The 21,446-nt window shown below is 30.9% G+C and overlaps 2 protein-coding genes across 3 annotated transcripts; both read right to left on the minus strand.

Annotated features, from left to right (window-relative positions):
• Positions 1-138: 138 nt before the first annotated feature.
• On the minus strand, positions 139-10,559 carry LOC123300724. 2 transcript variants are annotated; one of them, XM_044883352.1, is made up of 12 exons: positions 10,406-10,559; positions 7,023-7,431; positions 3,838-6,977; positions 3,372-3,550; positions 3,041-3,200; positions 2,779-2,961; positions 2,508-2,708; positions 2,098-2,437; positions 1,435-1,775; positions 986-1,367; positions 706-882; positions 139-347 (listed from the first exon to the last, which is right to left on the minus strand). In XM_044883352.1, exons 1-12 carry the CDS (start codon positions 10,469-10,471, stop codon positions 217-219), a joined length of 5,709 nt encoding a protein of 1,902 aa, XP_044739287.1. In that variant the 5' UTR covers positions 10,472-10,559; the 3' UTR covers positions 139-216. The 2 variants fall into 2 exon arrangements, with proteins under 2 accessions (XP_044739287.1, XP_044739285.1); XM_044883350.1 differs by having other exon boundaries at positions 3,838-7,431.
• Positions 10,560-15,285: 4,726 nt separating this feature from the next.
• Positions 15,286-17,075, minus strand: LOC123301203. Its single transcript, XM_044883939.1, has 3 exons — positions 16,978-17,075; positions 15,886-16,137; positions 15,286-15,437 (listed from the first exon to the last, which is right to left on the minus strand). Exons 1-3 carry the CDS (start codon positions 17,057-17,059, stop codon positions 15,286-15,288), a joined length of 486 nt encoding a protein of 161 aa, XP_044739874.1. The 5' UTR covers positions 17,060-17,075.
• Between the last annotated feature and the right edge of the window lie 4,371 nt (positions 17,076-21,446).

A 21,446-nucleotide genomic window follows, 5' to 3' on the forward strand; every position in this document is an offset into this window, starting at 1 on the left:
TTAATTTTTTTTAAATAAACAAAAATGACTTATGATTTTTATTTAATAATTATTAAGTATCCGTATTTAATTAGATCTGTAAATAATTAAAATTAAGTATTTATTTATTTTTAATATTATTTATTTTAGATAATATAATTTTGTTTACTAAGTATATATTAAATTAATCCTTTGTACATAGAATATAACTAATAAGTATAAAATGCAAAATAAAAACTATTTTAAAGATTTTAAAATTGTCTCATCAATCCATTTCCTATAATGTCCTATTTTTACGTAGACACCCGGCTTATTAGCGTATCCACAATGTTGACCCCATGAAGTTATTCCAAATAATGTGAAATATCCTGTAAAGTGAATTAAAAAAATGTTTAATTTCAGGGACTGAAAAACGATTGTCAAAAGTTTAAAATGAATTCAAAATGAGTCCATAAATGAGTTTAATGCAGCTCAGCCCATAAATGGACTTGGTCTTAGAACTTTTTGTGTTTTAATAACATAAGAAAATGATTTGGTCAACATGAAACACAAGCATCCTAATTTTCCTAAGGATTACTTCTTTTTAATCCCAAAAATTGTTGGCCACACTCCTAAGCTATAAATTTCTTGCTGTTTTTCGAATATTTTTATTCGTATGTGATGTGCGTGCCTAAATATTCCGATAGAGATCTCGTAATTATTAATAATAACAATAATCTTTCTAACCATTATCTAAACAAGCCAATGGTCCACCAGAGTCGCCGTCACATGAATCTACACCTTGATCCAAACTACCAGCACAAAACATTCCTTCCTTAATATTTTCACCGTAAACCTCTGGCTGACTGCATACTTCTCTAGATTGAATTGGAATCCAACCAGCCCTCAATTGTAAGGCAGCAGCTTTAAAAAAAAATATCAATTTACTCAAAATTGTAACTGGCTTACAAAAAAAAAGATACTTTTTCAGAAACAAAGTAAGAGTCAAATAAAAATTCAAACTTACATAGTTTCCCACTTTGTGTAGATCCCCAACCAGATATTGTACAGTTTTTACCAGGAACATAGTCTGTATCTTCATTTGGTAAACAAATGGCTTGCACATGTTTCTCCAAATGAAAACCTTCTCCTTTCAATTTGATTATGGCAATGTCGTTATTCATATGATGTTCCTTACGGAATGATTCATGTAAATAAAACTCTTCAATGTAAGCTTCTTGCTCGGTTCCTTCGTCAACTTCACTTTCATAATCACCAGCCCTTATTACATAGATACCTTTTGAAAATCCAACTAAACAATGTGCAGCAGTTAAAACATGAAGACGGGTTATTATTACTCCACCACACCAGTGTGAAGTTTTACTTTGACCTTTAACTCGTAAACTGGCCTGAAAAAAGTATTTTATCAAAATATTAACTTAGATACATTTTGCAAAAGAATATTCAATTACTCACTTGCCATGGATAATGACCTTTCTTGGCAACTGACCCAGCAACAACACGAAAACTTAAAACACTATCGGGTAAAAAGGTTTCTTCATCACGTACTCCACAAGTGGTGGGTAACACATCATCCAAGTCAATACTATTTGTGTGGACTACTGATCTTGGAATTGTTGGTTTATTAATACCTCTGTAACCATTTTTTATACCACTTTCATAACCTCGACTACAAACGACACCAACATCTTCACTATGCTCGCAATTATGTTGGCCACGCTCATTATGCAAGCATTTTTCTACGCTAGTTTCATTTCCAAAACAACTTACTTGATCTAGCCAAATTGGTCCCGAACCTGGAAAATTAAAAGTTGTAATATTAGCCGAGTAAAAATAAATATGAACAATTTTGTTAATATGACTACACATTCGAACAAATGTCTTGCTAAGAAATTTTTGTCGAGACATGTACAGTGTCATTCATTCCAACCCCATGTAATGAAATTAAGTTCAGCTATAATTATCTACTCGACTTAAATCAGCGAAATTGTAAATAATTTATTATTTTATCAAAATTTTTGATTTTTCTACATATTAAATGACGTATGTCACGTAAATGTAGATATATTTACAGATTTCAAGGATAAAAAAGTGACGAATAATCTATCATAAAATTACCTGGTCCATACATTCCTCCTTTTTTAACCCGTGCTGGTCCAAAATAACCCATTTGATTACAAATAACGGTTGCAGCTTCATCCGTAAAATCGTCATCACAAATTGTACCCCATACACCATAAAATCGAATTTCTACTCGACCTTCTAGTGGAGTTGACCCATTTGCCAATCGTAATTCTGTTTCTGCTTCACAATACGATGGCGATTCATCAGATTTATCAATGCAATCATCAACGTGATCGCAAAGGAATGCTAATGGAATACATTCCATACTACCCGCACATAGCCAATAATCCTTTGGACATGTAACCGTTGAAGTTTTGCAAACAATTCCTACAACCTACAAAAATATTATAATAAGATTAAAATTTTGTCAGTAATGCCACTAAAAAAATAAAAATAATTCATACCTCATCAGCTTTACAATTGTGGACACCCCAACCATTAAACTCGCAATCTTTTAAGGATGTTTCATTACCCAAACAATCAACATCATCCATCAAAATCAACGTATTATTAGGGTTTTGAACATTATTTGTTTCAGCGAAATACAAAGGATTGTGTAGAACTTGTACTGCACCTAAGGGGTAGCCTAATTCTCTACACGCCACCTATCGATAAACAGATATTTTTTTTGAAATTCGAAATTATATATTATAAAATTTATTTCTTCTGCATTACCTCAGCATTCTTCAAAGAAAATTTATCATCACAAACAGTTCCCCAACGACCAAACGCTTTCACTTCCAAACGACCCTCATTCATGTTTTTCGATCCAACTAATCGGACACCAAATTCGCTAGCATGCTTGTCACAATATTTTTCATCAGAATTATCTCCACAATTATCAACGCCATTACATGCCTAATAAAATTAGATAAAAATCACTATAAAGAAAATAAAAAAAATTGATATTAACTATCAGTTTCCTATAAGATATTACCTCATGTAATTCAATACACTTAAAATTATCACAAGTGTACTTCATATCGCAATTTACGGAAAATTTTTTCATTTCGTAAAAGTCATATTGATATGAATCCTGCATATCACCTGTTTGTCCCACAACTTCATCGCTTAAAATGCATTCACCATCGGATGCGCTGAAAAGTAATTAGACATTTATAAATTAGCACCAGAAATTTTGGAACTCAAAAAATGGTTTTGGGAATGAAAAATCTACTTTTTTCTCATGAAAAATCCTGTAAATCCCCAAACTTCTCAAATATCTCATTAACAATTTTCTAAAATACCCTGATAAATAAAATACTTACCGGTAATTAAAAGATTTACATTCAAAAGTTTTTGAACTTTCACAATACTGAGCGCATTTATTAAGTGTAACAGAAAACCATCTTTGTACATCATGTCGCATAAGACGTTTTCCTTTATGTGACACTACTTTTTCCATTGTATTTTTACAATTTTCCTCATCAGCCCCATTTGGACAATGCTAGAAAATTAGGAAAAAATTTAGTTTTAAAAGTAGCTTATGCTTTAGGGAAATCTAAATGGTCCTCTGATGTTAAGAGAAACTCTGAAAGCTAAACATTTCTGTTTTAAGCTCAATTTTAGAGTCGCGTGCCAATAACACAACAATAAAAAATTAAATATAGTAATGAATTGAATTTTCTGTCGTTGTGCTAGAAATCGGTATCTAGTCACAAGAATATTGGCTCATTAACCGTTTTAAAATTATGCTATGTTAAGTTGAAAGAACTGTACAGCTACATTATTTACCTTAATGCCATCGCATACGAAAGCCAAATTCAAACACATGTCAGGTGAGCATTCAAATTTATGTGGAAAACAGCTATTCTTTTTCGGTGGCTCTGGTGTTGGCTTGACTTGACTAAATGTTTGTAAAGGAGTATTGTGTTGGACGTATGATGTTACATATGAATCTGTGGTTGAAACTGTTCGTTTTTCACCACCTTTTACTGCTCCTTGAGTGCTTACTGTTGAATAGCCATGTGAGTTAGTAGGCGCACCATCTAAATCTTTACTGTTTGGCTTATTGACAAATTTATACCATAAATCTAGCTCTTCTCTTTCTTTTGCTTGCCTAGAATCGCTACCTAAAGTTGCTGTATCTAGCGTCGGTGTACTTTCATAAGTGGCAGCTGGAGTTGGCGTAGGATGGTTGCGTAAATTATGATATCCTATCCATGGCCCAGAAGATCCATTATGGTGATGATGATGCCCATGTGCATGACCTACACGTCTCCATGCTGTACCTTGTGGATGGTCACGATGAAATTGTTCACTATGTTGAAATCCATTTTGATTCCAAGAGCCATGCTTGTGATGTTGATCATGTCCATGAAATTGGTTAGAATTACTATATTCATTTTGATTGGTTTGTGAGACTGTTTGAAAATCTAAATTTCGGTCCCCACTTGATTGAGTAAGCGTTCTGATTTGTTGACAATTTACATTATGTGGAAAATCACATGCTTTAATACTTGGATTAAAAACAGTACCTGGTCCACATTTTTGAACCACCGTATCTCCATTATTACAGTTCAAATATGAAGCACATTCGGTTGGATGTGAAATCAAACCTGAGAAGTCATTTGGGCATTGAACATTGTTCTGCGACTGAGAAACTCCTCCAAGGGGAGCCTGATAAGTTGTAAAAGTACTACGAGTTCTAGAATTTTCTTGAGATTTCCAATTACTTTGGACATTTTCATGTTGTTGATTTGTATTTAAGCCAACCCATCTATTTTCTTCATATTTTCCCGATTGGAAACCATCATAGTGCTTTTGAGTTTTTGGAGCTGTTCTTATATCTATACTTGGATCTACATTTGGTTGAATAATTGTTGCGCTTTGTTGACAATTAACGTTTTGTGGAAAATCACAACCAAGAATTTTTGCATTATATACTGTGCCTGGTCCACATTTTTGAACCACTGTTCGCCCATTAGCACAATTTAAAAATGAGTCACATTTAGTGGGATGTGGAATTAAACCTGAGAAACCTGTAGGGCATTGCGGTCTTGTATCGGTATATGAGGTTGCGCTTGAAAGTTCTTGTGTTTTATCATGCCAACCATTTTGATTATACTGATTTAATTGAGTGTTTTGCTGGTTTTGAACATATTTTCCAGAACGAGTGTTCGTAGTATAATAATTATGCGGTTGCATGCGTATATCAATTTGAGGATCCGGGAATGGCTTTTGAGTTGGATTAGGATTTGGTTTAGGATATGGTTTTGGTTTAACAGTTGGTATCGGATACGGCTTTGATGTAGTGCTCGGATTTACAATTAAATCTGACGTATGTTTGCAATCAACATTTTGAGGATAATCACATGCCAAAATATTTGGATTAAAAACAGTACCTGGTCCACATTTCTGAATAAATGTACGTCCGCTTCCACAATTTAAAAATAATTCACAATTATAAGGATGGGCAATCAAACCTGATAATCCTGGTGGACATTCGGGGTCTCTATTTGATAATCTGCTTGACAAATCGACGGGTGTTGAAGGATTAACATTGATTAATTGCTGGCTTTTTCTGCTATTACAATCGACAAATTTGGGAAAATCACATTGCCCTGTTTTAGAATTAAATTTCATTCCCAAAATGCATTCTTCAATCGTAGAACCACCTTTATCGCAATTTATGTATTTTGAACAATCAGTCGGATGTGCTTTAATTCCAACAAAATTTTCTGGGCAAAATACCACTACATCTTGTTGAATACGATTCGTTACAAATTGCGAACGTGTTTGATATTTATTTGATCCATCTGCAATGTTATCATTCACTGATTTAGTATTCCTATTTTTACCCAAATAACTATTAGGATACTTTTCTGTATCAAAGAAATTTGCTTGAGATTTATATGCGGAACAATTTACTTTTTCTGGGAAATCACAACCAACAGTTTGTGGATTAAAAACTGTACCAGGAGCGCAATTTTGTATTGAGCCACGACCATTCCAGCAATTTAAAAATTGTTTACAATCTAGCGCATAAGGAAACATTCCAGTAGCTCCACTTGGACATTCCAAATAGCCATAGTGTTGATTATTTGTAGTTCCCGAAATTTGTTGATTATTTTGGGATTGCTGAAATCCATAACTATTTTGTGAATTGATTGGATGGCTTGATGTAGGTATTCCAAAATATTGTACATTTCTATCGGAAGCTGGATGCAAGTTTTGATCGGAAAATGATTGCCCAAAATATCTCACATTGTCGTTTGTACTTTCTGATTGTACATTAATTGGTCTAGATTGAATAGGATTTTGGTGTTGATTATTCAAAGACGGTATTTTGGGTGGTCGTAAAACTTTTTCAGGCTGCCGAGGATGTGTATTGTGTATCCATTGATCTTGAAAACTTTGTTGGTTATAATTATGATCTTGTATAGTTTGATCTGGTATACTTTCTTGATAGTGATTTTGTTTCGGTACATGCTTTTGATAAAGATCCTGTCCTAACAAACTCTGTTGATATTCAAGTTCTTCAACATTTTGATCTGGAATATTTTGTTGATATGGACTATCATCAAATTGTTGTGTATCTTGATCTGGTACATTTCGTTGACTAAGTAAATCTTCAATTTGTTCTACATCTTGATCTGGCCTATTTTGTTGATAGAAATTACTTTGTTGTGTTTCTTGATCAGGAATGGTTTGCTGGTACTCATCAACTTGCTGAGTTTCTTGATCAGGTATACTTTGTTGATATGAATCAACTTGTTGAGTCTCTTGATCAGGTATACTTTGTTGATATGAATCAACTTGTTGAGTCTCTTGATCAGGTATACTTTGTTGATATGAATCAACTTGTTGAGGCTCTTGATCAGGTATACTTTGTTGATATGAATCAACTTGTTGTGTTTCTTGATCAGGTATACTTTGTTGATACGAATCAATTTGTTGAGTTTCTTGATCAGGTATACTTAACTGATAAGGTTGATCTTCAGTATCTTGAGAAAATTGATCTGGAATATCTTCTATTACTTGCTCATCAGAATCAAACTGTTTTGGTTTCTGAAACGGTGGAATAGGCGAAGTTACTTTAGGTATATATGTTATAAAGTGTCCTCGAACTGGTCGATTAGTTGAATCAATTCTTGCCTCGGTCTCTTCAGACTGCTCATTTTGATCGTCTTTAAAGGATTTTGAATTTTTTCGGGGTATCTTTTGAATATGAGTTTTATCTGGATTTGGATTTGGAATGATTAATGCATCAGTTTGACCAAGGTTTGGTTGACTTCTTTGATGATTTATTCGACTATAATTAGAGTGCATAAGTATTTCAAACAGTTTGGCTGTTTGAATTGACTGTTTTCCATCATCGTAAGGTACCTATAACAGATGTATAACTCAATCAATTTTTAAATAAATTTTTATTTAGGATGTATGAGCATGACCAAGAAGTAATTTCAGGTAAACAAATTAAAAAATATATAGGTACTTTTTCAATTTTGATAGTGAATTCTGTTATAACTTGATGATATAAGACGAAAAGTAAAAATAAAATTTTTTATATTTGCCGTAAATTTCAATGTTTTGAAAATTAATTATAATTTATAAATTAAATAAAACACTGAAAAAAACACTATTGGAATCTATGTATTTAAGCGAAACTGTACATATAATAAATATACCCAATGGGTGCTTTTTTAAGTTGGGATATGCTTGAAACTGGAAAAATAACTTTTATCTCGAAAAATGCTTCAAGCGAAAAATTTTGGGTGTGTAGGCGCACATCTTAGGCAGACATTAAACGTGACCTAGGTTTTCATGGTCACTCTACTCCATAACTGGCAATCGATAGAAATTAGAAAATTGTTATTGATTAAAAAAGTAACATTTTTTGTTCGAAACTTTTTACCCAAAATTGTTATTTCGTATAATTGTTTTTGCGAAATCTAGGCACTCTTCGAAAAAAATTTTCCAATAATTCCAATAAAAGTGGTTCGTTTTTCTATAAAAAATTGAATAAACAAAACGCACAAAAAGCTAAATTTTTGCTATCAATTACAGTCTAAACTATTCGGTTTATAAAAAAAATTTTTGCGTATTTATACAGAACAATTTTCGAACTGAAAGCGTTCATCTAATATTTGTCGGTTATGAATGAGAGTGAGGTTTTAACAGAACGTGAAAACTTAGATGGAATTCGATACCGGTATAAGATGTGTCCGTTTGAAACTAATATTTTTCGTTTGATGTGTTTTCTTCGATTAAATTTATTTATCGAGTATCAAGCAAATAATAACTTAGAAAAGACATCCTGTATATGGTATGAGTGTAAAGGTGGCAAATATTATTTTTGTCCGGAACGGCTAAATAGCTAGATCGGGCTCTGCATATATTCATATGAATGTTTCTTTACATACATAAGCATTTGTTTTCACTTACACTAGACATAAAATAAGATTTCTGATATCTATCACATATATTAGCATTGCGTATACAGAATGTTCGATTTACATCAAGGCATATAAATATTACGAGTTTGACAGAGTACATGCGTTAAGCAATGCATCTAAGTAAGAGTTATTATAGGTGTTATATGAAATTGCAATAGTGACTTGTATCCGGGCATATCTGTTGTAGTTCATCTATTCAACTAAGAAACTCCCACTCTCCAAGCGTCTTACAACTATCTCAACGCATATCGAAGCTTCAATACATGTATATAATACCTCTCACTTAGATGCATTTCTTAACGCATGTATTCAGTCATACTCGTGATATTTACATGTGTAGATGTAATCGAACATTCTGTATACGCAATGCTATTATATATGGACATTTAATAAATAGAAATCAATTATTCCAAAACTAGAAGGTACAAGCTTTCAAGCGAGCTATTACGATTCCAAACTTGATGTTTTTTCGCAGAGATACAATTGTTTGTTGTAGGGTGAAAACTTTTTGTTCAAAAAATTTTCCTATGATACTTTGGTTCAGCAGATGATAATATGACGTCATAAAGTCGTGAATATTTTTTATTACAACATTCTAGATAAGAATAGTAACTTATTTTGTGTGTATAGATGGGCGAGTTATTTTAAGTCGAAGTCACCATTGTTATAACTTTATTGTGTGCCATAAACTTTATTGTGTGTCTCTTTATCCGCATTGCTCATAAAGGAGGAAGCGAGACAGGTATACGACTCTTTTATCTATCTCAGTTTCTCTAATAGTAATGAGATAGGTAGAAAAAAATGTTGTCTCTCTGTCTAACTCGTATTATTGGTTGACATTGGTTAGGTTGTCTTGCTCGTTATCTAGTTATAGAAGTCTGAGGGAGTTCTCTGAGTCACATTTACCCATGCCTGGTATAGATATTTAAAATAAATTAAAATAAAGCCGATAATCATATTTGGCAAAAACACATTTCGTAAAAATTTTGTAATAAATTATATTACTTATACCTAAGTGGTATACAACCGAGAACTCATAAAGTTAATCCAGCAACTAATCCTATTTAAGGCATCTCTATGATAAAATAAATAATAAAGTAAATTTAAAATTTTGTGTATGGACCCGTTAAATGGTCATCTCGATCTCCTGATTTTTCTCTGTTTTATTATGTTGTATGAGGCTAGAAGATTTCTTTAATATCTAAGTACGCAAGAATGAAAATCGCACCGTGATGTGATGTGGCAGAGGCAGTTAACTCTAAATTTTAAGTAGATTGTTAAATTAATATTTTTACGTTCCCCTATCTCAGTGATAAATAAGTTTGAGGTATAATGATGAATTTATTTGTTTATTTTGTACTAGAAACACATATTAAAACAAGTGAAAACAAACAATTGGCTGAGTTAATTGTTGAAATACCATGTACCACATCACATTGAACATACATACATGTCACACACACATAACTGATATTGCCATATAGTACATACTATACAATTTGCGCATAATTTGCACCCTCACGGGTAGACAGTAATGCTTACGAAAAAATGTTTCAAACATAACTTGTTAATTTTTTTTATAAGGAACGTTTTTTACATTTAAACTTTTGTTCTATCTCTAACGATTTACGAGATGGGTCCTACGGACCCAAGACCCAATTGACCTATGTTGCTCATTTACGAACTCGAAAAAAAATTGTAAAAATTTCAGCTTGAAATCTTGTTTCGTTTTTATCTTGTTGACAGACAGAGTTGAAAATTTTGTTGGTAGCATCAATATTTTTAAGCGTAACAAATTTGGTACTAAACTTAGTATACCTTGTATATTACATATATGCATGGTATAAATATTGCCGTGCAATTTTGAAACATCCTATTTAAACAGAAATTTGAAAATGTCTTACCTGTAATGAATAAGTAACTACACTACAAAAAACAATTAAACGTAAAGTTAAGCACCAAAATTCCATTTTCCCGTGCACAATTTAACGGTCTTTAAACGTTTTAAATTGAACTATGTCTTATAAACACATTCTCAAAGTCTATAGTAAATAATTTTGTCGAAGCAACGCAATAATATATATTAAAAATAGTTTAAAATTTGGTTTTTACAAAAACTAATCTAATTTCTTATTAAATCGAACTTTTTCAGAATAATGACTACATACATATTTATTATTTATTTGTTATCAATTCAATGTCAATAGGTCAATTTAATGTACTCAATAACAAATAGTCTTATATGCGTTATATATTCATATTTTGAATTTTCAGTATGATCAATTTGATATATTTATTCATTGTATGGTTAAAATAATCATTTAAGGCGGGAATCTACTTTATTAAAATTAAAAAAAACATTTAATAAAAAGAAAACCGACTTCAAAAGAAAAAAATTTTCCAAAACAAAATAATATGCACTAAAAAATAAAAAAATAACGATAATATAATGTAGTTAAAATTATTGTTATTTTTGGGGTCTATGTCAGCCAAGGAAACAACTCTGACAGAACAGTTTGCTACATTAGCTTGGTTGACACCGACTCCAAAAATAACAATAACTTTTTACTTTTTAGTGCATACTATTTTGTTTTGGAAAAGTTTTTCTTTTGAAGTCGGTTTTCTTCACCAAAATGAAATGCAACTTCACCAAAATTACGTGGGACCACGCTGGAAGCACCAGCTTTTAAATAGATAAAGAATTATCAAAATCAGTTCAACCAGTCGAAAGTTCTGAGATAACACACATAAAACTAACTTTTTTGTTTGGAGTCTTTTAATAAAGTAGATAAGCTGTTAACTTTATGACAGTAAATTGTTGCCAAATGCCTACAATCGAAACAAAATAGGATAATTGATTTTTGGAGAATTGATAAAATTAATTAAGAAAATTGTGATTTTAACAATGGTTCGACAGTTCGAATTTATGAAAATTGAGTTTTTCGACTGTTTTTAGCTACTCGAATATGTTAAAGCTTATATTAGGTACTGATAAAATAATATAATAAAAAGGTTTGCTTTCACCGACAGGGTTTAGACTTCATTTTTGTTACAATTGCACTGTATTTTTAAGCGTTTTCGGCTGATGAAAACTTCGTGCCATTTTTCACACATAAAAAACTTTCAAAGTCAAAATTAGAAAATTAAATACTTTTCATAAATTTAAACTAGATAAAAATTTAATTTTAAAAAGTGAATGTTTTCACTTCTCGGTTTATATGAAAAATGGAAATGCTTTTACTTTATAATTTTAAAATGGAAAATAATTTGTAGATATTTACATTAGGGGAAGGTTTCCTATAGCGATTCCTTTAAGAAAAAATGTAATTTATAGCCAAATTATTCGATATATGTATAACGTCATTTTTAGAACTATTCAATATTTCTTAAAAGGCATTGTTTTACTGACCTTGTAAGATTAGGCGATAAAATGACCCCATTGCTTTTTTTACCAAACAGTTCACATAAAATATGAATTGGTTTTTTACATTGCATCAATGATTAGAATGAACACAAAATCACTGAAAAATCATCTAAATAATAAATACATTGAAGACATTGCTCACTTAAGGTAGTACCAGCATGAAATCACTTTTCGACAGATTTGGCCGAATTTTTTTTCTCGGGTTTATAATAGCTTTATTTATGAATTCCTAAAATTTCATAATTTTTGACCGTTTAGATCGCGAGATATTTAAAGACAAAGTTCGCGATTTTGAGGGTCATGTCCCATTTAAAGCATGTAAAATGTCCGGTCTCTCCAACTATTTTTTATGATATTATTATATATTGAAGAAAAAGTAGAAAAAAATGTTTATACAATAAAATTCTAAAAAAAAAAATTTAGAAATTAGTTTTCACTTTCGAGATATTAATTTTGACGTAAATTGATCGAAATTGGGACGTTGACATAATTATTTCCCATTTTAAACGGTCAAAATTTCTGAAACTTTGGGAATTAATAGTAAGCATTATTAAATTCTTAAATTTAATTTTTCGTTAAATTCTGTCGAAAAAAAAATTGTACCATTGCTTTAACATAGAAACTGCAAATACCATGCTGGAACATCGTTAAAACAACGAGGGATCATTTTACCCTTAGGGATCATTATATAGCACTTTCCCCTATTCTTGTAATGTTGTGGTTTCCTACCTGTTCAATACCTTGCCATACTTTTGATTTTCAACCAGTCAAAAAGTCATTTCCTTCAAATAAACAAGTATTGAAATCGTTCACTCAAAAAATATTTACTTGTCTTAAGAACATCAAGTCAAGTAAACGTGTTCACATTAATTCAACAATCTCTTTTTTACTGTCACCATTAATGATAACAGAGAGGCAGGCTATTTTATAGGCCTTAGACGTTGATTCTCTCCTTAACAAAATGATATAAACAATTAAAAATAATTTATCATCTTCAAATCACCGACCGCAAACAATCATCTCCCTTGACATAATTACTGCGAATATGAGTCTACAGCTATATTCTAAGAACCATTAATTAATTTTAACAAGATACATCCCTGATCATAAACAATATAGAGCTCAATGCGGTAACAGAGATCCATTAAGTACTTATTTGGTGTAAATATTCTTAACGTGTCTCATATTTAAAAAATGGAAAGTATATATAGAGTGTCTCAAACATCACAAAAAAGCAGAAAAGGGATGTAAAAAGAGTGAAATTCATTTCTAGTTTAAGCAGATTGTAGTAAGTTTTATTTTCTACAGATTTCCTTGTTTAAAACCTCACTTTCCTGAAGTATATACCACTTTAGGAATCTACCTATAAAAGCCAATTCCGAAGAGAAAGTGGTCTATGCCATACAAAATAAAAATAGAGAGTCAAAAAGAAATAAACGAGAGTCCACAAGATTAAATCATTCCAAATGATTGAAAGTGTAGATTGTATATATACAATAAATATAAAAGAAAAAGAAAAGAATTTTATAAAAGAAAAGAATTCGTGAATTTTAAAAAAGTAAACGATAATTGAAGATTCAGCTAAAAAAGCTGTTTTCCTGACCCCTTAACCCCAATGTGGTAGGGAATCTATATAAACTAGAAAAAAATACTAAAAGATCTACGATATAACAAATGTTTGGGAAGCACTGTTTTAAACTTACAATTTTGAATTTCATTTTTAAAATCAATCAGTGAAAACAAATAATTGACTGTTAATTAAATTATTTTTAATAAATCTCTTCCCGGTTAGTAACGAGATGTTTACGAAAAATGTTTCAAACAAAAGTAAGTCTCATAAGGGACATTTTTACATTCAATTGTTGTTACTTGATCTTCTATCTTCTTCAACTAAATATTTCTTTTGGTTTTTGAGTTATCGTGATGGCAAATGGACAAACTGAAATGGACTAATAAGGTTATTTTATGATCATCTATGCCAAACTTTTATTCGTATCATCAAAAAACGTTGATATGTATATTTCATATAGGTAATCATAACTAATGAAAGCTTATCTTATTAGGATACGTCAGATTGTAAAAAGCTCAACTATTTTTCAAATTTCAATTTTTCCCCTAATACAACACTTTTCTGCTCTCCATGACTTTTAGAACATCCTGTATAAAAAGCAATTTCAAATTCTAACAATAAAAACAATTTATGGTCGTGATAAGGCCAGGTTAAAAAATGGTGACTTATGACGACTTATTCTTTTAAATTTTCCTTCTTTCAAAAGAAACAAAGAGAGTATTAGATTTCTTGAAAATTTCTCTTCCTTGACAAAATAACATTTATTATACTATTAAATAAAAATAGTACCTATTAATTAACAACCATTAGTTATTTATTTCGACGATGAAATTATTATTTTGGTTCAAAAAAATAATGTATATAACAATCAATATATTTATAAACATTGAATGGAACTATTAACAATCAATAAATTTATAAACATTTAATCGTCCTGAGCAGAGTATTTCAGCTTGATATCTATTTTACAGTCCGTACAGACGTACGGACAGACCTACAATCGAAAATGGACTAATTCGGTAATTTAATGAGTACCTATACCGAAATTTTACTGGTATCATCAATATTTTTAAGCGTTACAAACTTGAGACTAAACTTAGTAAACCTTCATGTACATGTATACCATGTATACATGTATATATTACATATACATGTATATACATGGTATAACAAGCCAATGATCAATACAAGCTAGGCAATCTTTATCACATTACTATACAACAAATTGCGTGTTATAAATAGTGATTAAAAAATCCTCCGCTCATGCAATGAACTTTTTTAAAGCGAACGTCCATTCTGTACATTTACAGAAACATTACCGGTTAAACAAAGAGCGGAGTACATGTCAACCACGACCAACCTCATTAATTGTTTAGGGAATAAATGGATTAAATATGTTATTATTATTGATAATAAATGCATGTTTGTAGTTTTCTATTAACTTAAAATATGGTACAAATTCGAAATCAGATAAGTGCACTTAAAAGGGTACCAAATGCAGTCCGCTCGGAGCGCCTATATGGTTAAGTCCGGCGCTGACTCTACCCTAGTTACCCTGACTAGTGAGTTCGATGAACTCAAGCATATCCATTGAGTTATTAAAGGAAGACATCATTTCAATTTCCAATTAACGTAAAATTAATAATTAATAAAAATAGTAATTTTTCAATTTATGTATTATATAATTAATAACTACATTATATTATGCCAATTAAAAAATAATAATGCGAATGCTTTTACAAAGCGTAACGATGAATTTGCTTTTATAAAGCTTTAAGATGAATTTGCTACTACTTAGCGGTTTTTCTACCTGAATGTTGTAATTGACGACGAATACGTGTAACATAATCTGCGTTAAGACGTGAACCACGATTTATTAAAATTGTTGGTTTTAATACAATGCCTATTTCGTTTTTTGGAAGTATTACAATAAAATATATAGCTGAAAATTTCCAAACACAATTATTCTTAGAGATTTTCACCTCAAAACATTGATTCTATTAAAATTTTTCACAGAATTATGACTGAGGTTTGAAGCTGAAGGACTTAAATTAAAATAACGTTTGATTTTTAAGACATAAATACGGACTTGCGAATACGCGTGGATACGAACACCGAAAGGTTGATACCAAAAAAGATCTATGGCTAGCTCCATTCGTGATAATTTAACTTGTATTAGCTCGGAAGCTTTTTCCCATACTGAAAATAATTATATCACCATTTTCAAAATGTATCAATTCCTCAAAAAATTCTCAATTTCCTTAGCGTATGTTAATTACGAAAAAATCGTCCAAATCGGAGCTGTTATTAAAAATTAAGAGGGCTAAATTAGAAAATAATTTATAATATTCGCGAAGTGTGTGTCAAAGTGTATATTTTTAGATAGGTACCTTTCGGAAAAAGTATTTTGCTCGCCATCTTTTGCACAGGTGCATCAAATGTATGTTTTAAATTACCCATTTCATCAAATAAATCAAAATCAATTTCTACTGGAATATTTGCTTTAACCCGAACATATTCCATTAATAAACGTATTGGACAGTTCAAATTTACCATTAAATCACGTTCTATGTTCTTACCTAATGATAATCTTGGGGATGCATCGGAATTATATTGGAAAAATTTTATTCGCATATATGAAACTAAAAGCAAAATAAAAACAAAGTGAAAACAAACAAGTGACTTAGTTAATAGGCTTTTGTTCGCAAAGAATAAATCGGTTGAATAATAGTTTCTAATGATTAATCCTAATATGAAGATAACAAAGCACAAAATTAATTTTAATAAAATTTAAGGATCATTAATATTTAAGATAATAATTTTCATAAAACTATGCATCCAGTCACGTGACAGCAAACACAACTCAGAAGTATTTTCATGGTACGTCAGTGCAAAGACTTTAAAAAACCAACACAATTATGGCGGCTTTTCGGCCAACCATTTATTTGGCTTTCAAAAGTATTTTCTAGAACTATTTTTCGTTTTTTGAGAATGTGTCACCAGACTACAAGTTGATGCTACCTGAACTACTAGTTGTTGCTCCTTTACGAACGTAAAGCTTCACTTTTTACGTCCTGAGCACCCTATAAAATTTCAATTTTCAATTTTATAACTTGATATCTCTTTTCGTTTTTGAGTTATCGTTAATTAAACGTTGTTAAATAGAACATACAATTAACTATTATAAGTCATTACTTCAAATAGTATTTTTATTTAAAAAAATCCGTAGGGTAGGAGCTGCGTTAGTTAAGCGAGTTCACTCAGAAATTATGGGAGAAATAAAACACTTTTCTTAAAATTGAATATTGCATTAAATACAAAAATATTTTATATTTTTAAAAAAATGGACCTAGATGTTTTGGGCCTAGGGTGACAAACCCATCGAATCCGGGGCGGTACTGATGAGAAAAACAATGTGATAAGTAATCTTCTTAAAAATACTACTTAAAAATTAATATCAATTAAATACAAAGAAGAAACACCTGGTGTTATTGTAGCCGATGCAGCCAAAAGAGCACGTTTGCCAAATGTAGAAACATTTACTCTTGAACGACTTTTATGCATTTTTGTGGGATCTAATATTATGTTCAATATTTCGTTATTATATCAAATTTACAAAAAATTCATCATCGAAGGACTGAAAACCAAATTGATCTAGCTTGAACGAGATCTTTATGGATTTTTTGAATGTTTTGAATTTTAATTTTCTTTTAAATACTTTTTTATATTTTCATTTATTTCAGATAAATATATTAAATATATATTCACTATAATTCACTTTAATTATAAAAAATGTATTTTATAATTTTTTTATTCCAATAATATATCAACATAAATAAATGTTTTTTTATTTTTTATTTTAATAATAAATAATATTTTCTTTCATATTTTTATTTATATTTTTTTATTGACAAGAAAATCAATGTTTTAACGGATTCGTCATTGCAAAATAATAATAGTACTTTTGTTTTGCTTTTTCCATAACAACACCTTGAATAGAACTTTTTATTTACAATGAAAATAATTCATTATAGTTCAATTAGAGCTTTGTAGAACTAGACAAATTAGAGAAAGCGCTAGATAGAATTGAGTGTGACAAAATGGAGGACCGCATTTTGTCAATAGATTTTTGTTTAGAAAAGCTTATAGATTTACCTATATTACGGATGTTGCCAGAAATCCTATTGGTCCAATTTTTGTTTATCCCTCCCCCTTCACAAAAACAATTTAATGTCAATTCTTTCAACCAAATAAAGTTACCAGAATTTCCTAAAGTTTGAAACTGTTTAATGTTTGAAAAAACTCCAGAAGGTTATTTTCAAAGCTGAAAATTATTTTTGAACATCTTTTATCAAGTTCTGAAGAGTAATTAGAGATTGTTTGATTCTCAAAGTTGAAGTCTCAATCTTTTGTTGTGACTCCCATTACTGGCAATGTTAAAAAAGAGGAGGAGTTTCAACGCCTCTAGCGATTTTGCCCAATCATAAAAATGTAAAATGCGCGGAATAACTCATTAAATTGAATTTAAATTTGAAAGTCGGAATGAGCCAAAACTAATTGACAACGAAAAATTGAAATTTCTAAAGTATACTCCACTCAATAGCAAAGAAAAATATACAGAATGTTCGTTTACATGTTGGCATATAAATATCACTAGCATGACAGAATACATGTGTTAAGCAATGCGTCTAAGTAAGAGGTATTATATACATGTGTTGAAGCTTCAATATGCATTGAGATAATTGTAAGACGTTTGGAGAGTGGGAGTTTCATAGTTGAATACAAAGAGTATAGGATAAAGAAGAAGTAGGAATATAATTTTAAGTGATATCTGGAATCTGTGGCGATCAACTATTAAGTTTGTCGGCCTTTGTGGGCATAACTATTAAGTTTGACTTCTTTGTGGGGTCGACTATTATTTATTAAGTTTAAAAACCTTACTCGGTGGAGGCGCTGAAACTCGTATACTACGATTTTACATTAGCTCATATGGGCTGCTCCTCTATCCTATCCTCTTTGGTTGAATAGATGAACTACAACAGATAAGCCACAATACAAGTCACTTTTGCAATTTTATGTAACACCTATAATATTTTTTACTTGGATGCAATGCTTAACACATGTTGTCATACTCATGATATTTATATGCCTAGATGTAAATCGAACATTCTGTATAATTTTGTGTAAATATAGTAGTATATTATACCCTTTATTACTGAGACCAACTGAGACAAAATTACCAGATGGCATTTGTGTCTGTGAACGCGGTCTTTCCTCTATCTTATTATTTACAATTTAATGTCTTGAAAATGAACGAAAAGTTCGAAAAATTTTAAGAAATATAAAAAAACTTCTATTCGTACATCAATAATAAAATTATTTGTTTTTTATAATTTTATTATTTTCAATTCTTAATTGTATTATAGTATGTACTACCAAAAACCAAATATATGAATTAATAGCTATTTTTCAATAAGAAAGCCATTCTCAAAAATCACATTATGAATTCTTTTATCCGGCATCCGACAAATGTGCCCCAGCCATCCTACGCGCCGTGCTTTGATGACATTTACAATGTTGGGGTCACTATACATTACATAAACTACCTCATTTGTCCTTCTCCAAAGCCCACACTCATCTTTTACACCTCCATAAGTTATCCTCAAAACTTTCCTCTCCCAAATCAATAATTTTTAGCCGCTGCCTTGTTCATAGCCCACGTTTCCGATCCATAGAGTACCGTCGGCCTAATCATTGTTTTGTAAATCTGGGCCTTCAGCGATCTTTATACTATTATACCTTGCTTCCTTTTTGAAGCCTGTTATTAATTTCGATCTCTTCATCTTCATTTGCAATAATTAAGACACCTAAATATTCAAAATCTGTAACATTTTGGAAGGAGTACGCTTTCCCAGGTTTTGAATTTTCAAATCACTTTCATCTTCGCCATCATGGATCATGGATTGTAAATTAACATATTTTGCTTTACTTTCATTATCTGTTAACTAATTGTCTTGCTACACACTCCAGATCTTTAAAAACGTTCTGTAGTTAAGTATATTTAGTTTTGTCATGGCTTCTATCATCTTCTTCTCTCTTACAATCCTGTCGTATGCTTATATAAAATCAATAAGAAGAACATGGAACTGGGAAATTTCCTTTCCTGATACGCTTGATACTCATCAACTATGTTATCCGCATAAGTGCTTAACCTTACATTTTGTTAATACTTTGTACACTATATTCAAAAGGGAGATCCCCGATAATTTCCGCAGAAATGTTTGTTTCCTTCCTCCGTTTGCATGATTAGTTCATAAAGTTTCATATATGATGGGTTCATAAACTTTCATGCGCGATGAGTTCATAAAGTTTCATGTGGAATATTTACTAATGTTTTAAAATATAATTAAAAAAAACAATTCCAGACATCAATAAAATTTATTCAAGTCCTTTACTAGGTAGGTAATGTAAGTAATATGTGCATCATGATTTGATTCATTGTAATTTAAAACAAATACAATAATAGTAACATTGTAAATAAAGGACATAATGTTGAAAAAAATCAAAATTTTCTCCATAAACGATTTTTCCACCCGTCGACTATTCCATTATCATAGATATACCACTCAGTAGGATTAGGAGCATCACGCCAATTGTAAACATACACGTCCCATGCAACGTCATGATTCCCGTATGGACCAGACGTGGTACACCAGAACTGCGTCCCTCTTTTACGATTGAAAGAAAAACTTAGACTTTCTTCAGGTAAAACCCACGTATAATTGTCTCCAATTGTATCATCTGCCGAAGCACAATGTATTCGAATCGCGCCATTATGCTTGTTTATAATCCGGACTGTCCACTTTTCTGATTGTACAGACGCAAAAAGTGCCAATCCAATAACCATCAATGTATACTTCATATTCATGGTGAAAACCTTACCTGAAAAATATTCAGTGATGCAAAAAACTGTTTTTAAATTATATATAATAAAATTTAATCGACATCAAAATAAGGCTCAAAAAAGTAAAAAATAATTGTTTGCCTGCAATAAGTTTTTGAAATTGACGCGAATCTCTTCTTTTCTTAAAAATGGATTCATCAACGCCTTCAAAAGATATTTACGGAGAACTTTTGAATAGTAAATATTTATTCAATAATTTTTGACTTTATGAGAATAATTTTTTGTATCTATTTCCCCTTAATAAATTAAAGACTTTATAAGTAATAAAAAATGTAGCGAACAAACATACAAGGAATTTATTTAGTTATTTATAAAGATATTAGTAATTTCATACCTTTTAACCCAGACCGATAACTGATCAATTATCACTTTTTCAGTTATCCCCGAAAAGCGTTTACCGGTGTCACTTCTCACCCAGTAAACAGCACAGAGCAGGGAAGAGAGTTTCGTACCAAAAAATTAAAAAGAATTGGAGCTGTATGTGACCGCATTAAAATGAAGTGGAGCTATTTATGTTAATAAAATTAATTTCATTGACAGTATACTATTATAGTCGAAAAGTGGGTACACAAAGCATTCTGTAACGGGGCCAGTCCATCACAACAGAGTTACATTCAGAAGAAATCGACGAAATGTACTGCAAATTGTGTCAGTAGCAACCGGCACTGTCAACAAAAGAAGTGCGATCCTGCTCCAAGATAACGACCACCCGCACGTTTCACAAATCACCTTTCACCATATTTTTCAGAACTAGGATAACTTTCCCATCGGTAGAAACTTCGCCAAACAAGACCAGGCAAAAACAGTCTTCATAAACTTCACAAATCCAATTTTTGTGCTGACGGATTTAATCAGCTTGTATTACGTTGGCCAAAGGGCACTGATTCAATTCATTGAGATATTACAATTTAAAGTAGACTCATTAAAACAGTTAAAACTTATGAAATAACGTAATATTATTATAATAATGATTGATGATTTACTTAC

Source organism: Chrysoperla carnea, chromosome 5 (genome assembly GCF_905475395.1).
Source record: "Chrysoperla carnea chromosome 5, inChrCarn1.1, whole genome shotgun sequence".
Classification (NCBI taxonomy): domain Eukaryota; kingdom Metazoa; phylum Arthropoda; class Insecta; order Neuroptera; family Chrysopidae; genus Chrysoperla; species Chrysoperla carnea.